The sequence below is a fragment of the Lepidochelys olivacea genome, assembly GCF_965140295.1.
Source record: "Lepidochelys olivacea isolate rLepOli2 genome assembly, chromosome: 5".
NCBI lineage: Eukaryota > Metazoa > Chordata > Testudines > Cheloniidae > Lepidochelys > Lepidochelys olivacea.
Window position 1 is genome coordinate 33,901,228 of NC_140415.1, and position 26,675 is coordinate 33,927,902.

The 26,675-nt window shown below is 39.3% G+C and overlaps 1 protein-coding gene across 2 annotated transcripts in view; it reads left to right on the forward strand.

The window, feature by feature from the left end:
• The window catches only part of ITGA1 (integrin subunit alpha 1), a 129,474-nt gene extending 103,040 nt beyond the window's left edge, over positions 1 to 26,434 (forward strand). For both annotated transcript variants that reach the window (XM_084629156.1, XM_084629157.1), the window contains exons 21-30: positions 1,396 to 1,476; positions 4,478 to 4,554; positions 5,321 to 5,410; positions 6,550 to 6,661; positions 9,413 to 9,526; positions 10,192 to 10,296; positions 10,939 to 11,043; positions 14,552 to 14,644; positions 18,797 to 18,913; positions 21,668 to 26,434. In XM_084629156.1, coding sequence (XP_084485282.1) covers positions 1,396 to 1,476; positions 4,478 to 4,554; positions 5,321 to 5,410; positions 6,550 to 6,661; positions 9,413 to 9,526; positions 10,192 to 10,296; positions 10,939 to 11,043; positions 14,552 to 14,644; positions 18,797 to 18,913; positions 21,668 to 21,712 — 939 coding nt within the window. In that variant the 3' untranslated portion in view covers positions 21,713 to 26,434. The remainder of the gene's footprint in view (positions 1 to 1,395; positions 1,477 to 4,477; positions 4,555 to 5,320; positions 5,411 to 6,549; positions 6,662 to 9,412; positions 9,527 to 10,191; positions 10,297 to 10,938; positions 11,044 to 14,551; positions 14,645 to 18,796; positions 18,914 to 21,667) is intronic.
• The last annotated feature ends 241 nt before the right edge of the window (positions 26,435 to 26,675 follow it).

The following is a 26,675-nucleotide window of genomic DNA, read 5'->3' on the forward strand; positions in this document are numbered from 1 at the left end:
ATGACTTTTCAAAGATAATCGCTAATGACTCAGATATCTCCTCAGTCAGCTCCTTGAGTATTCTAGAATGCATTTCATCAGGCCCTGGTGATTTGAAGACATCTAATTTGTCTAAGTTATTTTTAACTTGTTCTTTCCCTATTTTAGCCTCTTCTGATCCTACCTCATTTTCACTGGTAGTCACTATGTTAGACATCCAATCACCACCAGCCTTCTTGGTGAAAACTGAAACAAAGAAGTCATTAAGCACCTCTGCCATTTCCACATTTTCTGTTATTTCTCCCCCCCCCTCCCCGCCCCTCATTGAGTAACGGGCCTACCCTGTCCTTAGTCTTCCTCTTGCTTCTAGTGTATTTGTAGAATGTTTTCTTGTTACCCTTTATATCTCCAGCTAGATAGATCTTGCTTTGTGCCTTGACCTTTCTAATTTTGTCCCTATGTACTTGTGTTAGTTGTATATACTCATCCTTTGTAATTTGACCTAGTTTCCACTTTTTGTAGGACTTTTTTTTTTAGATCATTGAAGATCTTCTGGTTAAGCTTGGGTGGTCTCTTCCCATACTTCCTGTCTTTCCTACACAGTGGGATAGTTTGCTCTTGTGCCCTTAATAATGTCTCTTTGAAAAACTGCCAAATGTCTTCAGTTGTTTTTCCCCTTAGAGTTGCTTCCCACAGGATCTTATCTACCAACTCCCTGAGTTTGCTAACGTCTGTCTTCTTGAAATCCATTGTCTTTATTTTGCTGTTCTCCCTCCTACTATACCTTAGAATCATGAACTCATCATTTCATGATCACTTTCACCCAAGCTGCCTTCCACTTTCAAATTCTTAGCAGTTCCTCCCTATTTTTCAAAATCAAATCTAGAACAGCCTCTCCCCTAGTAACTTTCTCCACCTTCTGAAATAAAAAATTGTTTCCAATACATTCCAAGAACTCATTGGATACTCTGTACCCTGCTGTGTTATTTTCCCAATAGATGTCTGAGTAGTTGAAGTCCCCCACTTCACCACTGAATGGTGACACTGTACTGCTCCCCATATTTGTAAAGATGCTTTGGGATGAGAAGAGAATTATTTTGCATGTAGGCATATTTTAAACTCAAGCCCTATGCATTTTGTGAAGTTCTCTGTACACTTTCACTGATAATAATAGTAATTCTGATATAACTTTATATAACAATATTATGATAAAAATATTTTACATATGTTATGAAACAAATGTAGAAAGTCATATCCATTAACAATTTGAATTTTAGATTATGATGATGATGGAATGTAACTATTACAAAGAATGTGGTATACTTCTGGACTGTTTAATTTTTAATTAACACATTTTTAAAATGTTTCACATAAAAGTGAAATCACTCTTGTAATGATGTGACTCTTTCTGTCTAGGGTATACAGAAAGATAGCTGTGAATCCAATCACAATATTACCTGTAAAGTGGGATACCCTTTCCTAAAGTCTGGAGAAGAGGTAGGAAACTGTTAATGGAATATTTTTGGAGAGGGCAGCAGCCCTGTATGGCAGCTGTCCATCCTGAGCTTTGCTACATGATCAGTTATGTATTTATGCACCAATTAAGCTTCTAGATGTAAATAAATCTCAAATAACTCCATGTCAATGAAAAAAGAACTCCCTCCCCCCCACACACACACCTCACTGTGCCTCCGTAAAATAAAACTTAAAAGGTCCCCTTTCTAATATAGGTCTAGATTTTGCCTCTATGGAAATAGCCATGTAAGATCCAGGAAATGCCATGATGTCCCCCCACCCCCCGCACATTTAACTTTCAATTCTTCACGGAAGAAACCTAGCCTCTATAATGAATGGGGAGAGATAGGTACCTTAGAATGTGATTCACAAAAGCCATGTGTGAGAGAGGTGTGTCCTAAACCCTGCCCCTCTCACAGAGATAGTTGTCTCATTCCAGGATGCAGGGACACACCTGGCTCTGCTAGTCAACCACAAACAGAAACCCTTCTCTTGGAATCAGGCAGTTTAGCCACCTAAGCTGGGTTTTGTGAGAATGAGTTAGGCATGTGCCTCACTCACACAAAACAGGAGGTTAAGATGACACCCACCTTATAACTTTTAGCTCAGTGGTTATGGCACTCAATTAAAGAGCAGGAGCACTGTGCCTTGGGTATCCCACCTTCCAGGTGGATGCTTTAGCTAGCAGGTTACAGAGTCATTCTCTCTCTCTCTCTGTTTCTGGCCCTATGGCTCTTTAAGAATTTATCCACAATGAAACCACTTCAACGGGTGAGACTAAAGGAGCCCCACATTGAAATATCCCCATCAGGCAAAAGGGGGAGTTGAATCAGGGTCCCCCACATCCCACGTGAGTGCTCTAACCACTGAGCTAAAAGTTATAACATTGCCGCTGCCACCGCCTTTTCCATTCTAAATGGGACCCAACATGATGATCAGCCTACGAGCACACCTACTGAATGGGGCCTCACATGCGAGATAGGCAGGCAAACATCAAACTTTCCCCAGTTCCAGATCGCTCTGGGGCTTACTCAGGAGATAGGTGTCTGGATTCTTCCACTGAGGCAGCAGTGCACATGCCCAGAGAGAGCTTTTACCCTAGAAATGTAGGCACTGATTTTACATGCCTAAGGGTTCAGCAGGAGTTTTGTGGCTGGCTCTACCACAGGCCCTGCCCCCACTCCACCCCATCCCACCCCCTCCCTTGAGCCTGCCATGCCCTTGCTCCTTCCCCTTCCCCCACAGAGCCTCCTGCACACCATGAAACAGCTGATTGGGAGGTACGGAGAGGGAGGGGAGGAGCTGATTGATGGGGCTGCTGCTGGATGGGAGACGCTAGGAGCCGGGGGGGGGGAGCTGATGTGGGGACTACTGATGTATTACTGCGGCTCTTTGGCAATGTACATTGGTAAATTCTGGCTCCTTCTGAGGCTCAGGTTGGCCATCCCTGAGCTAGATGAAAGAAAATTTCCTATAACCTCAACATTTTGCATAAGAAACATACCTAGAGACCTGGAAGTAAAAATGTTTAAACAATTGTAAACTATTTCTTTATATTTTAGGAATAAATTTCTGGTAGCCCAGATGTATTCTTTGGTGATTAAATCAAATGTCCAGATGCAGCACTTTAAATTTGGACTTCAGTGTTTGTCCTTATTTTAAGCTATTTTACAATCAATTGCACTTAAATTGCTCTAGGATAAAATATTTTATTCCTTTTATTCTGGGGTACACCAAATCTTGTGCAGATATAATAAATTACCTTAGATTCTCTCTCACACACCAATATACACACTTTTCCAATTCCAGTCTCTGAATAGTAGCAACTAGATAAACTGTTCTTTCCATGTAGACAAATCAGGACAAACCCCACTTATTATTCCCATTCGCAGCTGCTTAAGAGTCTTCTCATTTTACTTTCCAACTGTTATTGTCAGTTTGTCTGCAGCTAGAGTCCTTCAATTCCCACTCAGTCTGAAAACCTAGATGTTTCATACCCTCATTTGCATTCAGATATTAATTCGTCTAATTGGCTGATAAACAGTCCCAGTAAATTCCTGTTCTAGGTCTCTTCCTGACTTCCTTATATGCTCAAATTGCCCATACAGTGTTCTCTGGATCACTTATACTAAAGTTGTGCACACATTTAAACCAATGGAGAAATAAAGAGCTTGAATTCAAATTCCTTTAGATTAACAAACTGTAAGATTGCTATATCACATAATTACCAAATGCTACATTTTCATTAAACCAAAGCAAAACTGATACGGTGTAATCTGTCTAGTGATGCTGAGAGGTGCATGTTTAGAACAGAGCTTACAACGCCTTCCAAGTGACCATGTTATGCTATATTGGCCTTAATTATAGTCATTAGTAAATTGTTGTAAAATCCAGGATTATTTATTTGTTTAGATTTCTTAAATACATTTTAAAAATACTTATTCAACACTCTAGGCACCTTTGCCATGTATTAAAAATGCCATCACATTAGTACGAACAGATGCAAACCCAGCAGCCTCTTCTAAATGAGGAAGGGAAACAGCCCATACCAGCTATACGACCAAGGCTTTGTATACAGATCCCTCCCTAAAGGCCTGATAGCTGTTGTATCAGGCTCTTGGGATCAACAGATGTGGAATTCTTAAATCAAGGAAATTAAATTTACAAATTGGAATTTAAATATGTAATTTTATTTTAATTATCTTTTATACACACATTATATATTCAATTTTATTCTGAGCCACCAGTTTTGAAAAATTGGCCCTGAAGTGTGATAACCTGACTGCTATTGGATTTCCTTTTCATTTTGGGCAAAATCCTGAAGTCCTACTCGTTCAGTTAGATGGACTGAAAACTCAGTATGGACTCATAGATTTTTGACTTAGGAATTTTGCCAGTTTTCATCTGAATACATTTTAATGTTTAGCTGAGTATTACTCTCCTTTTCTTAGTATCTTTTTAAAATATGTGTTTTCTCCCCCAGATTTCTTTCAGAATAGTATTCCAATTCAACGCTTCTTATCTTCTGGAAAATGCTACTGTTCAGGTGTATGTAACAAGGTTAGTTACCAAAATTGCTTTTATATCTCAAACTTTCCTTTTAGTTACTGTATAGCTTGCGCTCCAGCTGGTATGACAGAGATGGGGGGTTTTGGGGGGGGTTTGGCTCAAAAGAGAATATTAAATGTCCAGAATGGCCAGCTTTAGAGATGTACAGAACTATTGGTTTGTTTGAGGCTATCAAATGATGTGGATTAAATAAATGGACATTCATTTATAGAGGCCAATGAGACGAGTGACTCAGATTTTCTAGCCTCAACCACAGAAGACATCTGTTCTGATAAGAAAATTACCATACATTGTAACACAATTTGCAGTCTCTGCCAAGGAGAGAGGCCTAGGCCTCAAATAGCAATGGTGTTGCAGCAAGTCAAGATTGAGGTGCCTTGCCATAGCTGCATGGGTAAATTGGACTGCACCTGCCTGTAATATATGGTGTCACAGGAAATTACAGGGATTGTGTGATGGAGATTGCCCCTACTTGATATGATGTAGCTATTTTCAATCTACAGCAGTTTGTATTCTCATTTCTACAAGGGTGTAATTTTGACTTTGGCCTAATGCAGTATGTACCTTTTACTTACTGGAAAGAGCCATTTCAATTTATTTTTAAAAGACCATAATTAACTTGAAATGGCCAGTGGGATTTTTTATATCCACAGCTGCAGGTATTTCAGTCTCTCAGAGCCCTCCCCACCGACTATACATACTGTGTACTGAGGAGTATCATAATCTGACCAGAGTGGTATGTGTTGTTCTGTTCTAGTGACAGCGAAGAACCACTTGAGACCCTGACTGACAATGGAGGAGACGTTAGAATCCCAGTAAAATATGAAATGGGATTAATATTTTTAAGGTATTAATGTTTTTCTGTATTTAATTTTCTAGTATGGGATACAGCAGACATTTAAAGAGACTATTGTGTGGTTTTGCTGTTAGCTTGTACTTGGTAGTGTAGACAAAAGACAAACACTGGTCTCGTGAATAAAAAGCAAAGGGTTTATTGAAATGGATCAGTCACTGTCCGCAGCAGGCTGCAGCCACTTTTTATTTATCTACATGTGATTTATAGGATGACTAGTGCAATAGCAGCTTTCGCTGACTCTCATACTTCGTTCTGTTCATTCAGAGGTGTGTCACGTGCGTTAGAAAGCATAGCTTTCCCCTCGTAGTGAAAACTAGCATTTTGTATTGGCCTTCTATTGTTTTTTTTTTTTAAGGTTTCATAAATTAGCCTTAATTTCCAGATTCTCAAAAGCCTTTTATCAGTTCACATATACATTTTTAATTCAAGGGTTCTGCCATAGTAAAGATATATTCTTTGTTCTCAGGAACAGTTGAAATTCAGTTGAATTCCATCCTTAGAAATATGTGTGCAGGGTATGCCTACATATATCAATATGGGATGTGCTGTGTGTATATTTGTATATGTAAATGATTAGGCTGAATTCATTCCAACTGGGATTTTCAAAGCATCTGAAGGCAGTTAAGTGCCTAACTCCCATTTTTGCTTCTGAAAATTTCCCACTCTTTGTGTTACTTCGTTGACTTAAATCATCCCTAATAAATGGGTGTCAAATCTAGCTTTGAATACAGGTCCTCCCCATATAGAATAGAGTTAAATTTGACCCATCTGTTTTTTTCCACCTTTTCTCTTTTCTGTTTGTTTATTAGGATTCTGCCTATTTCGCATGGCACTAGGGTTGGAGTGAAGTACTGCTCAGTGTGAGCAAGGCAGTGTAGAGTCAGGCCTTGAATCCATCTTTCTTTTATGAATGATTTGTTCTGATATAGTTTTAACCAAACAAGGGATTTGTAATGTACATTTGTACTTAAAAAGACACAAGCACTTCTTAGAAAATGTGCATTAATGGAAATAGTAGCACACTGTAATAAAACTAGCCCTGAAGGATTAACTTAAAGTAACAAAAAGTTCTCTCTAATTAACTTAGAGTGCATGATTATAAAGGTTTTGTTGTTTTTTTTAACCCACAGTCATTTGAAAGATCCCAAAGAACCCCATATTATAATTGCCGCAAATGATACAGTTCCTGCTGTTATTAATACAACTGAGAACATTGGGGATGAAGTTAACATAAACTATAAGGTAAGAAACAGGAGCTACAATGATACTATAAAGGGACTAGTTCTGTTTTTGAACTTGGTTGAATGCACTTATGTCCTTTGCTAACCTATTACCTAAGTGTCACATTTGCAACATATTAAACCTCCTACAGCAGCATTTTGTGTTTTTTGCTTTCAAAATATTATATATCAGCGATATTCAAATGTGATCTGTGGGCCATGGAGCCATTCAAGACGGTCAATGGGAAAGCATGTGCCATTGAAACTAGAAGCTTCCCTTAATTCATTACAGTTTGTACTTATTTTTGAAAATTGATATTTCCAGAAACTAGCTAGCTTTGAAGGAAGTACCATGCTCTAAGGACTTTGCATTTCTAATTAAATGAAGATGGCAAAGTAGAATACTTGGGCTGGAAGAGACATTTAGTGGGTTATAAATCCCTCACATTGTAGCAGGACTGATTTTAGTTATCTCTAAAACATCCCTGTTTCCCAGTTTTAAATCTAGCATTGAATATTAGTCCTATCCGTATGAAAAGTCTGAATCAGCAACTTTCTGTGTGTAATAGATGGGCCTTGGGAAAGGACTAACTCTTTCTATGCAGTAATTACAAAGGTGAAATTGTTATCCCTCTGTTATATTATATCCCACCTATGTCGTTGTTACCCACCCATACTTTTTAAACATTACAGTTTAGATACAGTATTCTCCAATCTTTGTGTTAATGTTAAAATTAAGAGATTGTTTGAGGTGGGATTATCTGATTTCTAAACCCTACCTGACTGAATAAAGGCAGAAGCTGAGGGGCTGCAAAGCGCGTAGTCAGAAATCTGATAGACAGTGTCCCTGCTACTAGCTTGGGGCCCTGCTTGTAAGTGATAGTCCTCCTCCCCACCCCTTCCTGCAGAGTGCTGATTCAGAAGGAGCAGAAATTTGTGTGTGAGAGAGAGAGAAGCCACTCTGATCTGAGAAACAAGTCAGACTGAGTTGAGATAGGGAAGGAGGGGAGCTGCAAGAAGACTGTGTTGCTTTAGAGCTGATCTAAGAGTCTTTGGGGAAGAACATTCTTTTGAGTCAGCTAGTACTGCTGCCAGAAGCCATTTCCTTTTCCCAACAATGGCTCCTCTACTGCTTCCCAAGTTAGAGCATTGTTTTGGACTTGAACACGGAGTTAAAAATAGAAAGAAAAGCCCCTAGGAACTCATGTAATACAAGCCCTAAAGGGAAAACAGATGAGCTGTACAAGGGAGTGGCAAGAAATGTAGAATATGTCAAAATAGAAACGCGGACTGAATCCTGTCTTTCTGTCTGCATCCACCTATTTATTCATCAGATACATAGTAAACTGCATTTGCTAATTCTGGAGTACAATTAATACCTGTCTGCTGCTTGAATAAAATTAATGGAGCTCACATCATGCTCCCTTTCACCACTGGCTGACTGCATAGTTATGAAGGGTTAAATTTAGAGGCGAGAGCAACAAGGGTGATGTTATGGTGGACATGTGCTATAGACCACCGGATCAGAAGGATGAGGTAGACAAGGCTTTCTTCGGACAACTAACTGAAGTTTCCAGATCACAGGCCCTGCTTGTAATGGGGGACTTCAATCACCCTGGACTATAAGGTGGATAGAAAGCTGGCTAGATCATTGGGCTCAATAGGTAGTGATCAATGGCTCCATGTCTAGTTGACAGCCAGTACCAAGCGGAGTGCCCCAAGGGTCGGTCCTGGGGCTGGTTTTGTTCAATATCTTCATTAATGATCTGGAGGATGATGTGGATTGCACCCTTAGCAAGTTTGCAGATGACCCTAAACTGGGAGGATTGGTAGATAGGATACAGAGGTCCCTAGACAAATTAGAGGATTGGGCCAAAAGAAATCTGATGAGGTTCAGCAAGGACAAGTGCAGAGTCCTGCACCTAGGAAAGAAGAATCCCATGCTCTGCTACAGGCTGGGGACCTACTGGCTAAGCAGCATTTCTGCAGAAAAAGACCTGGGGATTACAGTGGACAAGAGGCTGGATATTAGTCAGCAGTGTGCCCTTTTTGCCAAGAAGGCCAACGGCAAATTGGGCTGTATTAGTAAAAGCATTGCCAACAGATCGAGGGAAGTGATTATTGCCTTCTATTCGGCACTGGTGAGGCCACACCTGGAGTATTGTGTCCAGTTTTGGTCCCCCCTACTACAGAAGGGATGTGGACAAATTGGAGAGAGTCCAGCAGAGGGCAACGAAAATTATTAGGGGGCAGGGCAACATGACTTACGAGGAGAGGCTGAGGGAACTGGGGTTATTTAGTCTGCAGAAGAGAAGAGTGATGGGGGATTTGATAGCAGCCTTCAACTACCTGAAGGGGGGTTCCAAAGAAGATGGAGCTAGGCTGTTCTCAGTGGTGGCAGATGACAGAACAAGAAGCAATGGTCTCAAGTTGCAGTGGGGGAGGTCTAGGTTGGATATTAGGAGACACTTCACTGTTTCACTAGGAGGGTGAAATAAACCCAATCACTGGAATGGGTTACCTAGGGAGGTGGTGGAATCTCGATCTTAGAGGTTTTAAGGCCTGGCTTGACAAAGCCCTGGCTGGGATGATTTAGTTGGTGTTGATCCTGCTTTGAGCAGGGGATTGGACTAGATGACCTCCCGAGGTCTCTTCCAACCCTAATATCCTATGATTCTATGAAGGGGCGGGGGAACCACAGTCAAACACCAATAAGATAAGGAAGGTCCTAACTAGAAAACAGAAAATACAGAGTTGTTCTTGTTTCTTGTAGATTGAAAAAGGTGAACACTTTCCAGTGCCACAACTCACTCTGCAGATTTCATTCCCCAACTTGACTTTGTCCAAAAACCCCATTCTCTACCTAAGTGGATTGTCATTTTCAGATGTAAGTTATGACTATAAACGTGAATGCACCTTCATTTTATTCTAAAGTTTAAATGTTTTTCTTCCATTTTTTTGTGTTTGGTGTCAGAAAATGAAAGACTCAATTTGATTACATATGGGCACTTAAATTTAGCTTTGATTGCAATCTACATGATAACTTGGATTTGGAATAAGATGTAAACCTTCTTGAAGAATTTCTAGAAATGTAGCCGTTCACAAAATAAGGCCTGCCTCGCTTTGGTGTTTGAACAATAATTTGAAGATATCAAGATTAATTTCATTTATTGTCAAGCGCGTGGCTTAGTGGTTAGGGCACTGAAAAGCTTCAGCAGCATCCTGCTTTTCACTGAAGCATATAGCTACATGCACACTACCTACCACTGCCAATGGTGTGCAGATTAGATGTAGCCTAAATTACCTCATAAAAGACTGTCATATTTGTAATGAGAAAGATAATAAAAATAATATGCTTCAATAGGTATGTCACCTTCATTTTGCTCTTCTATGCTCTGGTTATTAACAAATGTATAGAAATGGGTATACTATAAAATGATCTTGTTGTTACAGTTGCTAAATCTTAGGGTACTGACCTATTTCTGGAGCTTTTTCATGTTATTATTTTGGACCTTCGGGCAGTAAGAGAGATGTTGGTATTTTTTCTAACAGAATGCAGTCTGCCAAACCAGTCACCCTATAGATCCATTCAAGATCAATTCTGGGACGCTGTTTGTGGTGGCAAAAAAAAAAGAGCCTACAAAAGATACAAGTATGGTAAGCCTGTCTAAAATGTGTACATTCATTGCAGTATTTATCTGGAATGTTTTGAGTTGAATATTTCTAATAAATACTGTTAAGATATTCCTTCATATAATTTCGTCTTAAATATTTTAATAGCTGAAAGCGTTACCTTTAAAGGTAACATGCTATATTTTTTTATTAGCTCTTGCTGCAAAAACTGCACATGAAGCTGAACTACACATCCTTGGTCCAGATCTTCGACTTGTGTAAATCAGCGTAGCTCCGTTGACTTCAGTGGAACTATGCCTATTTACATCAGTCTAAATCTTTTATCCTTGTCCTTCTTGTCTAATGAAATAAATATTAAGTAATATTTTAAAGACCTGACCTTCCACTTCCTGGCAACTTTGTTTAGTCATTTCCAACTATGCAAAATTGGTACAAAATGCTAGCATTCTGATATGTTACATTTGAATTAAAAAGTAAGCTTGGTTATTTCTGTGTAATTTTTTTGTCTAGCCAAGCCCCGGTAATCAATATTCTTTTAGTGTTAATAACACATACAACTAACCTATAGTAAATTACAAATCACTAGTCTATACATCGGATGTTTTATTCTAGAGAGTCGTATTAAAATGTTTAATTACTAATTCCTGTCCATAAACATTTAAACAGGACTGTGATACATACAACTGTGCATCTATTAATTGTACTCTGGCCCCATCTGATATAACTCAAGTGAACATTTCATTAAGATTATGGAAACCTACCTTTATAAAAGTAAGTAAGCCTTCTCCACATTGAGTATAACTATGGGTTTGAAACAATATTAAGCCAAATATAATGCTTAGACAGTTATATTTCTTTTAATCTTCAGTCTTCTAGTACTTGAAATTGTTTCCTTACTATTTTAAGAATTCCCTTGAAATTAACCTACATATATTCTGTTACTGAGGTACTCAGAACATCAGAATTAAAAATGCATTTTCACCAGAGCTGCATAGAAAAGAATTATTACCTACCTCTGATGTGATACCTCTGTGTATATGACCCAAAATAGCATTCAGATTATAGCTAATATTTCACATTGCAAACTCCTATTTCAGCAATTCAGTTTTTCAAGACTCTATTTCCCTTTAAATATCTAAGCTTTGCCTTGTTTTTTGGAGATGTATTAGGGTCCACTCCTGCAAACACTTATGTATGCACTTAACTTGATGCTCATTAATTATACCTACATGCTTAAGATATTCATGTGTGCAATTTTTGCAGGATCAGGACTTTAAATATGTCAGTCTTAATTTCATATTTTTTGTTTCTTTCCCATAATTTTAACTATACTTGGGGTTCAATCCTACAAGTACTGAGATGTACTACAAGTACTGGCATGTTGCAGGATCAGACCATAGGTCCATGTGCATTATTTCTGTCTTCACTGTTTGAAACTTTCATAGAATATCAGGGTTGGAAGGGACCTCAGGAGGTCATCTAGTCCAACCCCCTGCTCAAAGCAGGACCAATCCCCAATTAAATCATCCCAGCCAGGGCTTTGTCAAGCCTGACCTTAAAAACTTCTAAGGAAGGAGATTCTACCACCTCCCTAAGTAACGCATTCCAGTGTTTCACCACCCTTCTAGTGAAAGTTTTTCCTAATATCCAACCTACACCTCCCCCACTGCAACTTTAGACCATTACTCCTCGTTCTGTCATCTGCTACCACTGAGAACAGTCTAGAGCCATCCTCTTTGGAACCCCCTTTCAGGTAGTTGAAAGCAGCTATCAAATCCCCCCTCATTCTTCTCTTCTGCAGACTAAACAATCCCAGTTCCCTCAGCCTCTCCTCATAAGTCATGTGTTCCAGACCCCTAATCATTTTTGTTGCCGTTCGCTAGACTCTCTCCAATTTTTCCACATCCTTCTTGTAGTGTGGGGCCCAAAACTGGACACAGTACTCCAGATGAGGCCTCACCAATGTCGAATAGAGGGGAACGATCACGTCCCTCGATCTGCTCGCTATGCCCCTACTTATACATCCCAAAATGCCATTGGCCTTCTTGGCAACAAGGGCACACTGCTGACTCATATCCAGCTTCTTGTCCACTGTCACCCCTAGGTCCTTTTCCGCAGAACTGCTGCCTAGCCATTCGGTCTCTAGTCTGTAGCGGTGCATTGGATTCTTCCGTCCTAAGTGCAGGACCCTGCACTTATCCTTGTTGAACCTCATCAGATTTCTTTTGGCCCAATCCTCCAATTTGTCTAGGTCCCTCTGTATCCTATCCCTACCTGCCACCGTATCTACCACTCCTCCTAGTTTAGTATCATCTGCAAATTTGCTGAGAGTGCAATCCACACCATCCTCCAGATCATTTATGAAGATATTGAACAAAAGCGGCCTCAGGACTGACCCTTGGGGCACTCCACTTGATACCGGCTGCCATCCAGACATGGAGCCATTGATCACTACCCGTTGAGCCCAACAATCTAGCCAACTTTCTACCCACTTTATAGTGTATTCATCCAGCCCATCCTTTAACTTGCTGACAAGAATACTGTTGGAGACCGTGTCCAAAGCTTTGCTAAAGTCAAGAAACAATACATCCACTGCTTTCCCTTCATCCACAGAACCAGTAATCTCATCATAGAAGGCAATTAGATTAGTCAGGCATGACCTTCCCTTGGTGAATCCATGCTGACTGTTCCTGATCACTTTCCTCTCGTAAGTGCTTCAGGATTGATTCCTTGAGGACCTGCTCCATGATTTTTCCATGGACTGAGGTGAGGCTGACTGGCCTGTAGTTCCCAGGATCCTCCTCCTTCCCTTTTTTAAAGATGGGCACTACATTAGCCTTTTTCCAGTCATCCGGGACTCCCCCCTATCACCATGAGTTTTCAAAGATAATGGCCAATGGCTCTGCAATCACAGCCGCCAACTCCTTTAGCACTCTCGGATGCAACGCATCCGGCCCCATGGACTTGTGCACGTCCTGCTTTTCTAAATAGTCCCTAACCACTTCTTTCTCCACAGAGGGCTGGCCACCTACTCCCCATGCTGTGCTGCCCAGCGCAGCAGTCTGGGAGCTGACCTTGTTCGTGAAGACAGGCAAAAAAAGCATTGAGTACATTAGGTTTTTCCACATCCTCTGTCACTAGGTTGCCTCCCTCATTCAGTAAGGGGCCCACACTTTCCTTGGCTTTCTTCTTGTTGCCAAAATACCTGAAGAAACCCTTCTTGTTACTCTTAACATCTCTTGCTAGCTGCAGCTCCAGGTGTGAATTGGCCCTCCTGATTTCATTCCTACATGCCCGAGCAACATTTTTATACCCTTCCCCGGTCATTTGTCCAATCTTCCACATCTTGTAAGCTTCTTTTTTATGTTTAAGATCCTCAAGGATTTCACTGTTAAGCCAAGCTGGTCGCCTGCCATATTTACTATTCTTTCGACACATCGGGATGGTTTGTCCCTGTAACCTCAATAGGGATTCTTTAAAATACAGCCAGCTCTCCTGGACTCCTTTCCCCCTCATGTTATTCCCCCAGGGGATCCTACCCATCAATTTCCTGAGGGAGTCGAAGTCTGCTTTCCTGAAGTCCAGGGTCCGTATTCTGCTGCTTACCTTTCTTCCCTGTGTCAGGATCCTGAACTCGACCAACTCATGGTCACTGCCTCCCAGATTCCCATCCACTTTTGCTTCCCCTACTAATTCTTCCCGGTTTGTGAGCAACAGGTCAAGAAAAGCTCTCCCCCTAGTTGGCTCCTCCAGCACTTGACCAGGAAATTGTCCCCTACATTTTCCAAAAACTTCCTGGATTGTCTGTGCACCGCTATAGTGCCCTCCCAGCAGATATCAGGGTGATTGAAGTCGCCCATGAGAACCAGGGCATGCGATCTAGTAGCTTCTGCAAGTTGCCGGAAGAAAGCCTCATCCACCTCATCCCCCTGGTCCGGTGGTCTATAGCAGACTCCCACCACTACATCACTCTTGTTGCTCACACTTCTAAACTTAATCCAGAGACACTCAGGTTTTTCTGCAGTTTCATACTGGAGCTCTGAGCAGTCATACTGCTCCCTTACATACAGTGATGCTCCCCCACCTTTTCTGTCCTTTAGCATCATGTACAGAATTAATGTGCTGTCCCACTATGCCTCTCTGTGATTTTTCTATTTATCATTCCGTTTTGCTCTCCTACCACCTCACAACCTGAACTTAGTTCTATGCTGTTATTCATCTCTGAAATTTCAGTCTTAAAAATATTTAACATAAACAGTGGTGTCTTGCTTTCTTCCAGGCAAGTGTTCACAGTTTACATCTCATTGTAAGAGCATTACTTCAGAGTGAAAACTCATCACTGATTTTGAGAAGAGACAATCAAAAACGAGAGGTATGTGCGACCCTAATCTCTGACACCCATTGTAGGATTTACCCTGTTAATGACATGTTTGATATGTTACCTGCCGCAGTGAACCACACTTCTCTGAGGAAGAGGTCTATAATTTTCTATCTATTCAGAGTAAAAAAAAAATGTCAGAACTAACTTAAAATAATATTGAATGATAGAAAAACTATGCTATTTATCAATTTACATATGAAGTAGAAAATTATTCACCTAATCTGGAGCTAACCATTGCAGTACATTAGTGCTTCCCCTGTCCATGTGGATATGAGACACACTTAAAATGAATCTTTTAAAAACATTAATAATTTAAAAAGCAGCTGTCCTAGGTAGTCTTGAAAAACAATGTCCTTTAGAAACAATTCTGCTTATATGCAATATTTTCCTCTAATTGTTTCCTCCTCTTCATTACCAAGAGTATTTATATGAAAATAAGATTTTATTTCTTAAAGCTACATCTACCCTGACTGTGCAATCCTCATTTGCAATACCTCTTATGGCCTGATCAACTCCTATTAAAGTTCATTGCCTATTAATGGGAGCCAGTATAATCATCTCTATCCTATTTTTTCGTTTAACTTTTATTTAACTCTTTAAAACATCTTAGAATACATTGCATAAAGCTATACAAAATAAATGTATTGTATTGTTTTCTAGGGTAATTTCTTGTTTGTGTAATATTGTATTAGATAACTACACTGGTAACTCTAGGTAAAAAATCTTTCTGTATGTTACTGTGCAGTGCCCCCAAGAATTTCTGAAAGAATGACCTTCAGAATGAATTAGTTCTTGTACATATTACTTTGGGAACTACTAATTACATGCCAGTGATAAGCCATAAGCTTTTTCTTTATTTTACTACATACATTCCTTTTAAAACACAGATTAAAATTTAGATCATAAACTAAAATGAAGTTTGGCTTCTCTTGAGGATAAACTGAGCTACCTCTACATTGTGATATGAATCAGAAATACCTTGTTTTAATTATAAAAAGTCATTGAAATTAAATGTTTAGTTTACAAATTTTAAGGCCTTGCTGCACAAGAGAGTTGCATTGTTTTAACTTAAATTAGTTTTTAACACCAATTTAAGATTAAAATGGTGAAAGGCCCTGTATGGACACTCTTATTTCAGGTCATCTTAAACCAATTACAAATAAAACTGAAAAAACAAAATAAGTCTGGTTTAGAATGAGAAGATTTTCTACACAGCCTTTTATATTGATTTAACTAAATTGGTTTAAAATCACAAATGTACTTAAACCACTGCAACTTTTTCATGAAGTTAAGCCCTTAACATGCTCCGCTGAATCATGGAGCAGATACTGTAAACACTCCATAGTGTGCAGTCTTTCCACATGATTTTCTGTACTTCTGAATGAACACACATCTCTTTTTTAGGAACGTAACACAAACTTAAATAAACATTTCCCAGTATTACTGAAAATCCTTTCTGAGAATCACAACCATATGATAAACAGAGAAATGTTATGCCAGAATTTTTGTGACAACCTTCGCTCAGGGTTGGTTGATAGGAGAGCGCTGCCTAGTGGTTAGGTTAGTTGGGGGGGTTGTTGGCAGGCGAGCCCTGGCCCTCCCACTCCACTGGGCTCCAACCCAGGGCCTTTTGAGGGCTATCCATTTTCTGACAGCTGGGGAGGCTTAAGGCAGCCCTTCCTAGGCCACTTCCTGCAATTGTCCCAAGGTCGCCATCTGGGGTAAGGCAGAATGAGGACAACTGCCTCCTCCTGGGGTATGGCCCAGCCTCCTGCGCCAACTCAGTCCAAGGCTTTCCCCTGTTGGGATAGTTCAAACAAAAATTAAGGGGATCAATCCAGTCCAGAGCTCATATGAGAGGGCAATGCTTCTCTCTGTGTGTCTCTGCAGCAGGCCCTCCCTTCCCCCAGGGAGGGGCCTTTGGGCAGTTGTTTTGGGAGAAATACTGCCTTTCCCTCAGCTCATCTCCCTGGAGCTGCTAGTAGCAGGTCTGCTCTTCTCCCTGGTCTGCCCCCAAATGAGCTACTCTCCTGCCTTTTAGTTCCTTCTCCAGTTGGTACATTTGCTACGGTGTGGCAGGGTGGAGCTGGCTGAGCCCAGAGTAATTTCTTAATGCCTGGTTTCTTAATGTCTGGGGTTTGTGCACCCCATCACACTTCAGAAAATATAGTTCATTAGAATACTACAGTCACTTAGTAGCAGAATTGTGATAAATAAAACAGTGACTCCTAATTAGCAGGTACTTTGCAATGTTCTTGTAGCCATGTTGGTCCCAGGATATGAAAGGGACAAGGTAGGTGAGGTAATGTCTTTAATAGAACCAATTTCTGTTGGTGAAAGGGACATGCTTTCAAGCTTCTCAGAACTCTTCCTCAGGTCTGGAGGAAGAAACAAGTGTCTGAGCTAAATACAAGGTGGGACAGATTGTTAAGCATAAGGGATTCACACATGCTGTAGGAGACCACTTAAAATGAAGTGAGCAATTAAGGGTTAGCAAGCAGTAGGTTGTGTTACAAATTGTTGTAAGGGCCATAAAAAACAGTGTCTCTATTAAGTCTGTTTTTTATTGTCCAGCAGAGTTGCAAATTTAAGTTCCAAGGCTCATTTTTTGATGGTGTTGGGCAGGTTTCCTTTGAGGACGAGGACTGAGAGGTCAGATGCACAATGATCATTTTGAGAAAAGTGTTCCCCCAGAGGTGATAGTGTATTTCTGCCTTTTATCATTTTTCTATGTGAGTTCATTTGAGAATGTAGCAGTTATCTGGTTTCACCTATGTAACTGTTGCTAGGGCATTTGATGCACTCTGAGGTATATCACATGTTGTGATAGGCATGTGTGGGACCCATGGATCTTGAAAGGTTTATTCTGGGGCTACCAATCATTGTAGCAGTGGAGTTATGTCCGCAGTTTTTGCATCTGTGGTTCTGGCAGGGTCTGGTCGCACTTTGAGTTGGTGTGTCCTGGTCTATGGGGAGCTTGTTGAGGTTGGGTGTTGTCTGAAGGCTAGAAGGCAGGGTTTGAGAAAGATTTTTCAGGATGTAGTCCCCATCAAGTATGGGTTATAATTGTTAGATGATACCCCATGTGGTGTGATAGGTAACAACTGGAAGTGTGCGGTCAGTGAGTTTTTTTTCCCCCTATATTGAAGCAGGTTCTTCTGGGTATTTGGGTGGCCCATTCCATGATACAATCTATTTCTTTGGTAGTATGTCCTTGTTTAGTGAAGGCAGATTTAAATGTGTTTAGATGTGTATCCCGGACTTCCTATTTGGAGCAAATTCTGTGGTATCTGAGTGTCTGGCTGCAGATAACAGATTTCTTGGCATGTCTGAGGTGGTTATTGGATCTGTGATGGTAAATGTAGTGATCCGTGGCTTTCTTGTATATAGTTGTCTGTAGGGTTCCATTGTTGAATCCAATCATGGTCTTCAGGAATTTGGTGCTGGTGTGACAGTGTTGTAGAGAGAGTTTGATGGATCAGTGGTGGTGATTGAAGTTGTGGTAAAAAGCTGTGAGGAAGCTTAGGTCATCTGTCCAGAGGATGAAAAAATCATTGATGTATCTCAGGTATATCATTGATTTTTGTGGTGCATTTTTCCAGAAATTCCTCCATGAGGTGTCCCATAAAGAGACTGCCATCTTATTAGCCATTGCTGTTCCCATAGTTTGGACAAAGTGTTTGCTGTTAAATATAAAGTAGTTGTGGATGAGGATGAGTTTGGCTATGCATTTGGGGTGGATTTCTGAGTGTTCATTATTTTATAGGTATTTGAGGCAGACAGAGATGCCATCATGGTGAGGGATGTTGGTATATGGGGAGATGATATCCATGGTGGTAGGGATGGTGTTATGAAGGAGGTTGTTGATGTTGAAGAGTTTTGGAGGAAGCTTGTAACGTCTTTGAGGAAACTGGCTCATTGTGTGAACTTTACACATCTTGTGAGACTTTACATAAATATCAATTTTCATACTGAGAGTTAAATTCTCTCTTTCATCCTTTAAATTCTACCCACAAAATGAAACTATAGGGTTCTTTTGAAAGTCATACTACAGTATCTACAGTAGGTGATACAAGTTATGTTACTTTGTTACTTAGAGATTTTTTTTTTTTTTACCATTTACCTTTTGAATAATTTTCACAGATCACGATTAAAATTTCAAGAGAACTTCACCCTGGCGTCATCCCTTTATGGGTCATTTTACTGAGTGCCTTTGCTGGACTCTTGATTCTTGCACTTCTTATATTTGCATTGTGGAAGGTAAGCTACACATTTGTTTGATTTGTGTTTAGATTTTTACATACTTAGATGTTTAAGGGCTCAGTCCTGTGTTCTTACCATTAGAACTTGACAAACATAATAAATCTCTAAATTAGTAAAATATCATAATAAATACTTAATGAAATTTCATTTTTCCCTAAGTAAAATAGACCATTCTAACCACTTGGGTACAATCAATATGTGCCAGTTTTCTAGCAGTGAGATTTCATTAAAATTAGATTCAGTTAGAGTTCTTGTCGCAAAAAGTGGTTTCTGACACAGGGATGCTTAGAAAAAGTGCTGCTTTGCACTTTTGTCCTACTAACAAGAGATTCTTCCATCTTGTGAAATCATTTCTAAGCCAGTTCAATCTGGTCATGCTTCAGAGATCAAAATAATGAAAGTTTCACTGAAATACCTTAGAGCTACTCTGTGGAACACTAACACTGATTCATCACAGTGAAGTAGTTAAGGTATACAATACAGAATGGTAAATAATTTTAGCTAACCATGCCAGGTTTCTCCTGCATTCCTTGAATTTTGGGTTGCTTTAGCTGAAATACAGTCTCAAAATTTTTTAAAAATTTGGGAAGTCAAAGCACCTCTGAGGGTCAGGCCCTAAATAGCTATTCTCAGATATCACGCATTAACTCCAGGTATGTATGGTTTGATCCTGCAAAGTTATGAGTACTTCTTGAAGGTGCTGGGTGCCCTCCACTCTCAGTCAACTCAGTAGGTATTAAGGTTTCTCAGCATCCCACAATAAGCATTTAAAACCTTGCAAGACCTTTAATGATCCAAAGCCATTTCTAATAACTCTAGAAATAGACCATTGTTGTAACCATAAATAGTAAACTAAGATTAGCGTTATTAACTATCCCAAGCAAAATTTCTATACCATGAAAAGGGAGAAGAGTCAAAATCCATAAAGTCCACTAAGGACTTTGCTATTGCCAGTCTGTTTTATACCTTACAACAGTACCTTAGACAGATGGTGCTAGTAAAATTTTAGTATTGGTACTGATTCATAACAGTTTTCTCTTTTAAAAATATTACTGTATACTTTACGCTACTTTTTTTAAAAAAAGTGGGAGTCTTGAGGTCCATATGCAAGAATCCACATATAATTTCACTCATGCATACATGCAGATACACTACTGCACATGTACAGCCATTTGAACATATAATTAAACTGATTACATTCTTAGCTAGCCATGTACACACATACGGTCACTTGATTTGTATGTACACTCGTGGTAGGCACAACATTGCTCATATTTCTTCAGTTGATCTCAACCCTTTATTTTTATGATATGTGTAAAAAATTAGAATTAGGCAATAAAGTCAAAAGTAAATAGTGATTTTGGGTGCCCGACTTGAGACACATTAAAGGGGCCTGACTATCAGAAAGTGCTATGCATCCACTATCTGATAACCAGGCCCCTTCAAGGTGTCCAGTTTAGCAACCAAAATCACTAGTGAATTTAAAAATGTAGATACTAAGTGTCATTAGTACCTATTAACTGATTCTTAATCATTGCAGAATTAAAATTAAGTAACTATGAAAATACCTCCAATGCTTACATATTTACAAAATCAGCAGAACTAATAGAAAACTAGCGAATACCTTGATATGTTGGGGCCAATTTTCAAAAGTGGCCACCACTACCTTTGCATCTTCAAAATTACACATCTAAAATTCACAAATAATTTTAGACATGAAATTACCAGATTTTCATGCACAAAAGCAGGTTTTGTCTGTGCCATGTTGCAGGTTAACAAAAACTGGCCTGGTAAGTGGTGATTCTGAGTGGAATAAATATGCTGTATAACTAGCTGTCTGTTGCCCTCATTAACGTTGCAAAATATGACATTATATTTGTTGTTAGCTGAAAAATTAAATGAAGAGTGTAGCATTATAAAAACATTTTGTATTGACTTCAGATTTGATATTCTTCAGCAATTCAAATTTCAAATTATAATTTAAAGACAGTAAAAAGAACAAGGAGTAATTGTGGCAGCTTAGAGACTAACAAATTTATTTGGGCATAGGTTTTCGTGGGCTAAACTCACTTCATCAGATGCATGTAGTGGAAAATACAATAGGAAGATAAATAGAGAACATGAAAAAATTGGGGTTGCCATACCAACTCTAACAAGAGTAATCAATTAAGGTAGGCTATAATCAGCAGGAGAAAAAAAACTTTTTTGTAGTGATAACTAGGATGGCCCATTTCAAACAGTTGACAAGAAGGTGTGAGTAACAGTAGGGGGAAAATTAGCATGGGGAAATAGCTTTTAGTTTGTGTAATGACAGATACATTGTTTGTTTGACTGCTGTGCTTAAATCTTTTGCCACAAGTGGGCAGTCTTCTCAAAGCCAAAACTCAGTTAGTATGTTAGTAATTAGTATGCATAGCCACTGAAAAATCTGGAATTTAAACAGTAAATTAATATTTGTTCAACAGTCCTCTAGTTTGTTTGAAGACTTGACAAACCTTTGACACGTTCCGTCAGCATAACAATGATTCAGCAATCATTGTACATTAACTTTGCTCTCAGTTCGTCTGTTAGTGTGAGATATGTCATTATTGTTCCAATCCATTAAAGCAACATTGTACTTCAGTAATAAGTGAATTTGTATCATCTGTAAGCATTAAAGCAGTAAATAAAAACATTTAAGCTTTGCCAAAATGTCTCATGTTTCTAAAATTCCAGTTTTGAATTGCATTCTCTTTTTTCTGCCATATACAGGCTGGATTTTTCAAAAGGCCACTAAAGAAGAAAATGGAGAAATAAAGAATTCTACCAAAGGAGAGTATGTTGCAATTAAACAACGATCTGTCCTCAGGTCTGCCTCAAATATATGACTGTAAAGCTATAAATATAGTTATAAATTTGATGGTCACAACATTTTCTAAACTCCATCATGGACTAATCAAGGTGTTTTTTAAAGAGGAAAAAACAGCAACAAACAAATCCAATATATAGGTGGATGTTAAAAAGGGAAAACAGCCCTATAATATTTTGTAATATGTTAGAAAATATCTTAAGCTGTTACTCATTTTTGGAGAGTAATTCAATTTTAAAATTCTGAGTTGTTTTGTATAGGGAAAATAGTCTATTCATGTTTTTCATCAAATGAAATATTTCTTCAGCCCAAATTATGCAAGAAGCCAAGTTTCAAGCAGTAATCATAATCTCTTTACCACATGTTCCTTATTTTCAAAAGAACAAAGTATTCAAAAGTCATTTCTCATAATGGACTGGCAATTGGCTAAGCCAGACTTTCAAACTTTGAGCATGCACCAGATACAGTTGGGTATATTTGACAAAAGGATAATCCAGAGGAAAGGGGCAACTGCAGAGCTTGCACAAAACTTGCAATTCCAAGGGCTTTTCTTCCCTCTTAATGTAGTTCATCCAGATGTACAGAGGCCATTCCATGAAATAAATTTCTATTATTAACAAAACTATTCAGGATTGATCCCTTAAGTCATACAAGTGTCTGAACCAGAATCTGACTTTTAGCAGACCTGTAAAATTATGCTCACAAAATTATAATTACAAGCACAGCTGATTGCTCATTGTTTGCAAATAAGCAGAATCACATTTGGACTCTCAAACTGATGTGGGCAGCAAAATTGCAAGTCTTGTGTTTTTTAGAGGCACCCCAAAAATTTGCCCCTCACTGTGTATCTTGGAGTTGCCAGTAGGGTTGCTTCTTGAACTATCCATGAAAAGTTACTGTGTAGCTATTTAATTCAGTAGGTTGAAAGTGCCCAACCAGATAATTATCAAAAGAGCAGTTAGAAAAGCACTGACAAGCTTTTTGTATTACAAACCATTACAAATCATTTTTTACTTACAAGTTTAAGAACTGATGGAAAATTTTGTACAGTGACTAAGCACTTAACAAATGATGTTTATTTTGTATCAAAGATTTAAAATGTTATATAATACACTGAAACATAGATACTAACATTATGTTTCTCTAAACCCATTTTGAACACTAATCATTTTTAATATAAAGCTGCCTCTTTTTTTCACATGGGTCACATTCCTTCTACCGAATGAGCATATGTGGATATGCCTCCATCTTCCAAAAGTAGCCCAGCATTTAGACAATGGAGTTTATTCATCTCCTTGGTACAAATTTCACTGAAATGCAAAAGCCACTGCAGTTTTTCCAAAGAATATAACATGTCAGGCATATTTGTTCTATTCTTTGATAATAGTCTTACCAAGTGTATTGTTACTTTTTAATATGAGTGTATATTTTTCTAAAAAAGTGACCATAGGTTGAATTATATATGTGGGCAAATAAAGCTCTGGAAATTTAGGAGGTGCTTCATATCTGAAAGAGGATATCGGGGTAAATCATGAAGTCCCTCGTATCTACTTTTTGGCTTATATGGTAGTCATTGGGATGGGTTGAGACTTATTAATATAGCAAGTATGAGTTTGTTTGAAAACGTTTGTAAACTTTCTTTCATGTTCAAGAAAAAATTGTGATTGCACAACCCTAGCCTGACTGAAATTACCCATGTCTCGTATTTTAATGGATATAATTCATTAGAAAGTGTGGCAGAGTCACAACATGGACTTGATAAATAACTGTGCCTCCGTTGTCCCGTGGAGTTTGTGAAATTCAGCGTAAATCCACCAAAGTCAGTGGACTTACCCCAAAGGTACACAGGTATAACTGAGAGCAGAAGTTATAGAATTCAAAGAGTGGCGTGTAAACCCTCCCCCCCCCCCCCCCCCCGCTTCATTCAGTGTGCAAATTGGTCAGCAGTTGAGTGATGCAAAGGTCTGCTCATTGCACAATGGAGATGAAAATAAATATTAAACAGCTGCTTCGTTGTCTGCAGTCCAGTTTGCACACTATAGGAGTACAGGTTTTGTAGATAGACATGGCCATATAGCAATGAAGTTATCTGTCTGAGGTACATAGTATGGTGATGAGGGCCATATATCTGTCTGCGTGCCTCACAATGATTAATGTATTTATCCTCATACCATCCCTGTGAGGTGAGGAAAGGGCTATTATCCCTATTTTTGCAGAGAGATTAAGTGACTCCCCTGTGGTCACACAGGAAGTCTGTGACAGAGCAGAAACTAAACTCCCAGTCTCCTGAATCTTTCTCGTGCTTTAACCACAAGTTCATTCTTCTTCCCCACTTGTGATTAACCGCTGTATATGTTATAATACAATGGGGCAGTGCTAAGACACATCATTTTAACTTTAGCATGTCCTGACTTTTAAGCGCTTCATGTTGCAACTGTGATGATCTCTTCAGCAGTATTTTTAATGAAATGTTACATTTTAATTTCTGAGCAATGCTGTTATTGACTAATATGCATCAGCAACCATGTTAGTTTTTATATACAGTATATTTCCCTAGAGAAAGTGTACAAAAGTATTCTTCCTAGGTAAAGCACGTTGCCATTCATTTTAGCCACACTTTGGATCATACATGCAATAATAGGTTTTATATAATAGCCTTTCTTCTCTGTTTGTACCATAGCACTTTCTTCCTACTCATTCTTGCTCTCATAGCCCTGGCCTACACTGGGGAAGGTGGGGAGGTTGACCTAAGATATGCAACTTCAGCTACGTGACCAGCGTAGCTGAAGTTGGCGTATCTTAGGTCGACTTACCTGGCCATGAGGACGGCGGCTAGTCAACTGCTGCTGCTCCCCCATCGACTCCACTTCTGCCTCTTGCGAGCTGGAGTTCCGGAGTCGACGGGGAGTGCGTTCTGGGATTGATTATCGTGTCTAGATGAGACGCGATAAATTGATTCCTGATAGATCTATCACTACCCGCCGATCTGGTGGGTAGTGAAGACCTGCCCTTATTAAATTTTCAATTTAAAAAAAGAAACTATTTAAATATAATAATATGTAAAGTAAGTACTGCCATGGAATACTTTCTTATCACATAACCTGCATTAGCAATCCACTATTTCTACTCGAGAGAACCTTTGTACACACCATCACACAAACAATATTACTCTTATCACACAAATCATAGAAAACCCTATTGAAACCAATGGTGCAAATATCAGAAACATTTCACTGGCATTCTGCATCTACTAAAAAGGTTACAAATAATACTCTGCTTCATATATTAAGCAGCAGCAAGTTGCAATATGATTCTAATAATTAACAGTTGGTGGGTTGGGACTTTTTTTGTTTAAACAAAAATAGCCAGGACAATCACCCCACTTTCCCTTAACACACTCTCAGTGCTTCCCTTAGGTCTAAGCTAAACTTCTGCCAGCTTGCCTTTATCTCAGGGTATGTCTTCACTACCAACGGTAAAGTGCTGCTACGGCAGCGCTTTAACATGGCTGTGTAGTCACAGCACCAGCGCTGGGACAGAGCTCTCCCAGCGCTGTAAAAAACCCACCCCCACGAGGGGAGTAGCTCCCAGCTCCGGGAGCATGGCTCCCAGCACTCATGCACTGTCTACACTGCCACTTTCCAATGCTGAAAATTGCATCACTGCTGGAGGGGGTGTGTTTTCACACCACTGAGCGAGAAAGTTTCATTGCTGTAAAGTGGCAGTGAAGACAAGGCCTAAGTATTGCTCTCCGCCAGGCACTAGGAAAGCAAAGATGCTGCGCCACCTGGGTTTGATGGAAAAGAGGCATAGAACTGTGTGTGTCCTGTGCATCTTGATAGAACCACAGCCCAAATTGTTTTATTATTTTCCTCAATAGGACATACAGGCAGGGCAATCAAAACCAGCCTGGCAGAACATGCATGAGAACTGTCTCTGGACAGATAAGCAATTGATCAAAATCACATTCTCTGATCTCTTGGGGCCAAATCCTGTTCCCGTTGAAATCAAAAGAAGTTTTGCTATTGAGTTCAATGGGAACAGGCTTTTACATTTGGAGAGGAAAGAACAAAACTACGCAAGCAAGGGCTATGTGGCTTACACCTCAGGTATCAAAGGCTGCTGACTCATATGAGAAAGTCAGCAGATATCTGATCTTTGTCCATTGCAAGGGAGAAATCGGCAATCAATGAGGCTAGAACAGTCTCTGTACCATATACATCTCATAAGTCCATCTGCAAAGGATCAAGGAAATATGAAGGCTCCAGATTCCATTAAAGTCCTCTGTCCCTTGGTTAGAATGTTCTCATCAGTATATGTTCATAGTCCAGAGTCTGGAGCAGGAATCAAAAACACTGTTTAAACACCTTCCATCTCCCCTCTCCCCCCACTCCCCTCTTGAGAACTCCTGACCAGCTTAACAGCAGGATACATATGCTAAGCCTTTGTTTATATTTGTTAGCATATGTATTGTGCTGTTAAACCCATATAAAGAATGAATGCCCTCCCTAGCTGTGTTCTGCTCCTTAAAATACCACTAACAGTAATAACTGTTGGAATTTTGCACAGTTTTTAAGAGAGGGAATCGTAAGAAAACCTGTTGAATTCTGCATGTTTGCTTTTCTTCTGTAAAATTGCTCCATACATTTTATCAATAAATAATAACAATGTTTCCAGCCTGGTTGACTATTTTGTTTGTTTGATATAATGTTGCTCCCTAGGCAATATGAAAGAACCATAATATGGGAGCAAATGTGTTTGCCATGTGAATAGAAAAAGTATTGTAGAAGTGCGCATGGGGCAAAACTATAACAGCAAGGAAATTTCTGCCATTATTAAGTATGAAATTATTGCGGCTAAAATAACTCTATAATATCTGGTTTCAGAGTAGCAGCCGTGTTAGTCTGTATT